The 7,191-nt window shown below is 41.3% G+C and overlaps 1 protein-coding gene across 1 annotated transcript; it reads right to left on the bottom strand.

The window, feature by feature from the left end:
• Positions 1-626: 626 nt before the first annotated feature.
• Positions 627-7,117, bottom strand: sgcb (sarcoglycan, beta (dystrophin-associated glycoprotein)). The gene is made up of 6 exons (XM_023823800.2): positions 6,986-7,117; positions 5,468-5,677; positions 4,588-4,773; positions 4,003-4,194; positions 3,785-3,916; positions 627-3,107 (listed from the first exon to the last, which is right to left on the bottom strand). Exons 1-6 carry the CDS (start codon positions 6,998-7,000, stop codon positions 2,901-2,903), a joined length of 942 nt encoding a protein of 313 aa, XP_023679568.2. The 5' UTR covers positions 7,001-7,117; the 3' UTR covers positions 627-2,900.
• Between the last annotated feature and the right edge of the window lie 74 nt (positions 7,118-7,191).

Consider the following 7,191-nt stretch of genomic DNA (forward strand, 5'->3'; position numbering starts at 1 on the left):
TTAGTCATTGTTTGAAGACACCCAGTAACTCAGCTGTTCGGACATCCAGGGGAAGTTTATTCCACCACATAGGTGCCAAAACAGCAGAGTCTAGATGCATGTCTTCTTCGGCCTTGGTAGATGGTGGGACCAGTTGATCGGTGCTGGAGAATCATGAGCATGAAATTGGACCATAAATTTTAGACCATAGACTTGCTATAGATGCAGCCAAAAGTATTCCTCTTTTTAAAAAGGAATCACAATTTTCCATAAAATAATTCAAAAAAGTAAATTCACAAAAGAATTATACACCAGTCTGTGTTCGATATTCCATAGAGCAAACACTTTGCTTTTGATTTATGACTTAAAATATTATTGTAAATAATCGAACAAATGAAAATGGATGGCCAATTACTTTTGGATGCCAATTACTTTTGTCAGTTACAACTTATTTCACAATTTCTTTGCCCATGTCTGTATACATGACTGAGGTGTACATCTATCCACCATAGATTGTTTTGCTCTGAGAGATACCATGCATTCGCCATTCTTAATAAACACAGAATATAAACGTTATCATGCAAAATAAGTGACCATTTCTTTGAGACTAAATTTGTGCAGGTAAATTCATAAAAATAACACAGAGGTTCAAACAGAGCACCTTCATTTATTAAATAATGCGAACATTGAAACAAAACAGTTAGGTTGGCCTCCAGAACTGGCAGTGAAGTACCCTGGAGTACCTTCCAATCAGAGTCCAAAATGTTACCATTCAGCCCACCCAGTATCCAGAGCAAGCAACTGCCAGCTGAGAGATGAGGACCTTGCCTTATCAACTGCAGGACAAAACAGAAATGTAGCTGGCAGAGGGACACAGATGGCAGTGAGATAAATCATTTGCATACTCACAGCATACATACTTAATAATAACCAGTAAAGTACAAGTAGCCAGACTTTTAGTTCATTTCAACCACTGATTTTGTATTAGCTTCTAGTACATAAATACAGACCAGGGAGTTTCTATGTTGTCTATTCCAAACAAAATCTATGCATGATTCATCAATAAAAAATGTGTCTTTGTACATGCCATGTTTAAAAACATCACTTACAGGTGAATTTTAGCATAATTCTGCAAACTTGTGAAGGATGGAGCCTCTCAGTCAAAAAAACATAATGCTTTGAGCCATAAAAATACACACACAAAGCAAAAAAATGCCAGTGCAAACCAGGGAAACACATTAACTGGCACGAGATAAAGCCCTTACTGTCACTTACTTTTTAAGCTGATAATGACTATATCAAGGAACTCACTAGAAATGAGTTTAACAATTATGAAGCAGCCGATCCAGATTCAGGTGATAACGGCACATTATCAAGCTCTGATCACAACTGTAAACAACTGGATTAACTTATCTGGGGGCCCTAGGCTGACATCAATGTGGATTCTCAGGTATTGCAGATTTAACTCTTCCAGTTTTCCCCAAGATGTGGCCCTGATGTTTGCTGGGGCCCTAGGCTACAGTCTAGAATAGCCTGGTCATTAATCTGCTTCTGAATGCAGTTTGGCAGCAATGGTTTCCTATGTCTAGCAGGGCCTGAACCCATTTGACACAGTTTTGAATACTATAATAGTAACTACATTCCTGGTGTTTCAGGCATCAATCGGGTATTACATTGTCTCCATTAAGCTCCAGCATTCTTGTCCTTCCAATCACAGCTTCCTGTCACTCATAAAGCTGCCTGTTAATGCACAAGGACATCATGCCAATGAAAGTGGGCACAGATTAAGTAATGCAGCAGAATCCACCAACCAGGCTGGTGCATATGCAGGTTTTCATAATGACTCTCCACTCCCCCAGTAATTCCCCCATACTGGAACCAAACTGGGTAGTGGTTTTAATGAGAGTTGGATGGGCTGCATGAACAGCAGAGTTTGCCAGGAACAGAGAGAAATGGGGGATAAGAGAGAAAATGTGAACCAACCCTGGGTGCCTTCCACCACACCACAATACTGCCGCTGCGTTACACTGAAATTACAAACACGAGTTTTACAAACAAGGAGGTTATGGTCGATGCACATGCAATCTGTAAAAAGGTGTGACTGTAAAGTAGGGTTTTCTCAGTCTATTTCCTCAGGAGCCCACATTAAGTACTGTATATGTTATGATATTAAAAAGTATTTTTATTAATTGGACAGGACTATTTTTAGGACATAAAATATTTTGCTATTGTGCATAAAATATAATTGTAGTTGGGTTTCTACATCTGATATTATACGCTCTTGGGCATGAGTCTTATGATGAAAAAAGAATTGGATTAAATTTAATTGAATGGTTCTAATTAATAGCAATTGGATACCAGTTTTTTGAACACTGTTGTTTTTTGGTATATTATGTGAAGTGATGGCTTCTGTCAAAGTTAATGAACAGAAAGTGTTGTAGACAGGAAACTCCCAGGGTATGGACTCACATGGGCTTGGGGTGTCAAATCCTGGTCCTGCTGCATGTCTAGATCTTAATATCTTCCCTGAACTTATCCCCCCCCCAGTATTTTGGCTGTGTCACACTACATTCTTTACTAAAGACACAGAAAAACAGCTTCAGATATTCAAAATCAAAATAATCAGGCTAATTTATGAGCAGACTCATATAACAACCTGTGTATATGTGGCTGCCCTGATATCTGCCAGCCTTGGTTTACAGTGAACTAAAAAAATTGTAGCCCCTCCCCCCAGGACCAGGATTAAACACCCATGTCAATAACTAAGATAATGTAAGTGGCCCACACATAAAATATACATATAATATATGCTGTACTCAGCTGCTCCAGGCCAATAAGATTTGTCAGGCCACAGGTCAGACAGCTGCAGTACCCTTTCTCGCCACTCAGGGGTGCTGTTTTCTATCCAGTACAGTTGCTCCTCAGTGAGCTGCGGCACAAGGGTTGTCTGACGTCTGGCAGCCCATGTTCTGGTACTTGACCTGGACCCGGAAGAGGGTACCGTCCTCACACATACACAGCTTATAGCGTTCCAGGCCCTCATCAAATAGCAGCTGCCCCCCCGTCGATGAGTTAGGGATCCTGGACGGGCTCACCATCACTGAGCCGTTCAGGACTATGCTGTTCTCCTGGTGAGAGGACAAGACAGACAGATGCTTTTGAAAGTGAAGGTGGCTATATTATTGTGACCTGCCAATAATGATTGGTTTAACCTATTTTCCATTGGTTACTGCATGGTTTCCACTGAGATAAACCAGGCAGTGACTGATAATTTACAGTCTCAAAATGCCATTTAAGGTATTGTTTAATCAGTATTTTTCAGTCATTCTAGTTATGCTGATAGGGCCAGTCTGAATTCCACTACTGTTCTCGTCAAAGTTAAGATTTTAACAACTCTGAGCTATTAGTTAAGTTCTCCCCAAACGAGCTTGATGGGCCGAATGGCCTCCTCTCGTTTGTAAATTTCTTATGTTCTTATGTTCTTAAGTGTGAGGAATTTTATTATACACAATTATATTGGTCATAAATTAGCATGGCCAGTGTAAGAGGCTTCATCCAGGATTTTTATTTTACAAACTAAGGCTGTCCACAGCAATGACCCACTGTAAAAACAGAAATTTGCTGAATAGGATGCTGGGATTGTAGGAAGGGCAGAGGGAAGAAACCATAGCTGACACACTGTAAATATTTTGATGAGGGGAACAGGATTTGGTAGGGTGCTGGGGGGGGGGGGGGGGGGCTGTCTGGCAGGGAACTGGGAAGGAGCAAATACGTGGACCGGATTGGGAAACACTGGCATACTCACAGCTCTGAGCTCGATGTCTCCACCCATCCTGAACTCCACTGTCTTCCCCATGATGAAGACTCCTTCATTACCCCGGACAATGGCTTTGCCATCCCCTTTGATAGTCAGATCCGAGGAGGCGTTGCTAGTGATCTACAGGCAGATGGATGTTTGTAGATTGGTGGTGGTAGAGTGCTGCAGTGAATGAAGTTGGAGGCTAGTGACTGACGAGTACACACCCTCTCAGTGGAGGCCTTCCGTACGTTGAGGACTCGGACGCCTTTGGGCAGGTGGAACTCATGGTTCTCATAGTCGGTGCTGAAGAAGGTACTCTGGGTGCGTGGGTCAGTGAAGGACACACCCAGGTCACTGGTGATGGACGTCTTCTCCTTCTCCACACTCAACTTTGTTGAGCCTTGTTGGAATACCACCTAGATTTGAAAGACAGACATCCAAAACAACACTAACATAAGGAAACACTGGAATACACAATACAAAAACAAGGAGAGACGTAAAATAAAGAACTGAGAAAATATGTAGGGATTCATACAAAGAGACAAATAACAATAAACAGTCCCAACCAGACAGGTAGAAGATACCTATTACAGTCAAATGTGAGAGATGCGACCACACGCACAGACACACAGATGTATAGTCACACAGTCCCGAATTCATGAATACACACACTACTCAGGAAATAGTAACCTGCACATGCACGCAAAAATACACAGTACTACACCTAGTAAAAACACAAGTTTAATGTAATTTTTAGGTCACACTATGGACTAAAGGAGCAAAGGTTTCAGTAGAAGCCATAGCCTCACTGGGTTATTGTTGCCTGTGATGACCAGATCCTCATTCCTGCGGCCGCCCACAGTGCTCTTGTGCAGGGGGTGCACTACGCCCATATCTGCCTTCTGCTTGAAACGCAGCAGCCCACTCTGGTGGAACTCCATGCTGTCACAGCCATTGGGGCCGATGCGGATCACCGTCCAGATGACCAGTGTGATCTGAGGGCCAGCAGGACAATTTTGTGAGAATGTTGAGTCTATGTAGTCAAAATGTTAAGAGAATGCTACGGCAGAAAGTTGTATAAGAGTATTGAGTGATGTGAGAGTATGTTGAATGCTGTTATAGAATGCGGTGTAAGAATATTGAGTGTTTTGAGAGAATGCTGTATGACAATGTTGAATGCTGTTTTAGAATTATGCATAGGAGTATTTAGTGTTCTGAATGAATGTTGCATTGTACTGTGTTGTCAATGTTATGCATTTTTTACTGTATTTATATTTATATGTAGCACCAGAGGGGCCCCAGGGGGCACAGTATTTCAATGTACTATTTACCTTACATGGGTATGTTGACAAAGAATTCTTGAAGCTTGAAAGAATGTAGAATGCTGTAATTGAATTTTATGTAAAGATATTAAGTGTTTTAAAGAATGTTGTATTGGAATGCTGAATGTTGTGCGACAATGCTGATCATTATGTGAAAATGTTGGCCATTAGAACAGTAATTATGTAATTACAGTAACTGATTAAAATATTCAAAATGGATTTGTGCCAATGGTAATAATTCTATGGAAGAAAGAATAAGTACAGGTACCAGTGACAGGCAGTGCATAAGCATGTACAATGATGTACATGCAGTAGTAGGTATGGGTTGGCATGAATACATACATGCCTTGTGTGCTTATGCACTCACTATGAGGTTGATGAGCGCCAGCAGGAAAAGCAGCACGATGATACAGACGGCCATATTGCCTTTACGGCCACGCAGGCCCGTCTTGTGCAGACGTTCCTCCTCGATGGGCACATAGCCAGCCTTGAAATTGCTGTTGTGCTCCTTGTTGATGCTCCTCCTGTCTATGGCCTTCTCCCTCATAGATCGCTTGATGGGCCCATTGGAGCTCTCCTTCAGGGCGAAGAGTGAGGAGGTCATTCAAAGACACTTTCACGCTACTGCTACATCAGCGAAGTAATGTCACCCCGCCATTATCAGTCAGGCCAGTCATTATGCTGTCAGTCAGGTGTCATAACTGTGAAGCTGCAGGGCGTCAGTCAGGCCTCAGCATCAGTCTGAATAATAGTCACAAAGCCATGCGGGGCACATGACAGCATGGCCAACAGATACATGAATCTCAGGCTCAGATGAAGAAGACCACTGTTTTCCCCACCACTGGGTTGAATTCCATCCATCCATCTCAGATCCCGGTCAGGGTCATGGTGACCAACTCGAAATGCTTCACCAAATTTGCAGCTGGATTCAGCATCACAGTTTGAAATTGTTTTATATAAAGTTTACTGAAAACATACCTATTATCTTTCTTTATTCCCTCTATCAGCTGTGCTACAGCCTCATCAATAAAAGCCATTTAAGCCCTAAAAATACAGTAAATATCATAGCCTGGTAACAGCATAAATAACTGAGCTATAATTCTAACAGAAATCATTAATGTAGAAGGTACACAAATTCTGAAATAAAAAAGAAAAACCTTAGGCACCACGCCACCTGGTCCAAATGTCAATTTTTTCCAGTCACTAAGGGTGAAAGACAGGGGTATTCCCTAGATGGGACGTTAGTCCATTACAGGGCACATACATACACAAAATCACATACCCAGTCACACACTAGGGTCAATTTCTAGACGCCTATTAGACCAACACACCGTAAATATTTGAACTTTAAATATGAGCCACAATGATTTAGTATAAAATTATAATGGACAAGAGAGCTTTAAAAAGAACTGGCCCAGTCCATAAGTACACCAAAACCTGGAACTAAAATTAGAGGGACAGAGAAAGCCTGCAGCTTTTGAGGAGCAAAGTTGCGTAGATCACTGAAACGATACGCCTTGAAGGATAATTGTAGTTCTTTATACAATATGCCTAAAATTAACCGTCGTTTTTACGACCAAGTCAGACAACAATCGTGGATAGTATTGACAAGTTTGGTGATTCGCTGCTTATATTTCATAAATCGTTATTATTGCTCTACTCTGTTATTGTTGAGAATAACGGTATCATTTAATAATTGTTTCCGTGGGTTGGTCCAAACGTCGAGTGCCTAACCCGTGAACAGCTGCGATTTATAAACCCCTAAAAGATCGTATAACCTAAATCCTACCTACAATTACAGTTAGCTTGTATTATTTAAAACTGTATCATTAAATTACACGTCCACACACATAGAAAAGGCGAACATTAATTTATGAAAACAGACCTGTTCGGACGCCATGCTGTCCCTCCCTCTGACAGCTGAAGCCAGCTAGCGGAATAAACCATTCCAGTTGTATCAATACGTCGTACTCAATCGCCACTATTGGTTTATAATAACAGATTTGAACTGGTAATTACATTAATATATAATAATAACGACAACGGACAATAGAATGCGTTGTTGGGCTGAAATTACCAGCAGGACTTTTG

Source organism: Paramormyrops kingsleyae, chromosome 1, assembly GCF_048594095.1.
Source record: "Paramormyrops kingsleyae isolate MSU_618 chromosome 1, PKINGS_0.4, whole genome shotgun sequence".
NCBI lineage: Eukaryota > Metazoa > Chordata > Actinopteri > Osteoglossiformes > Mormyridae > Paramormyrops > Paramormyrops kingsleyae.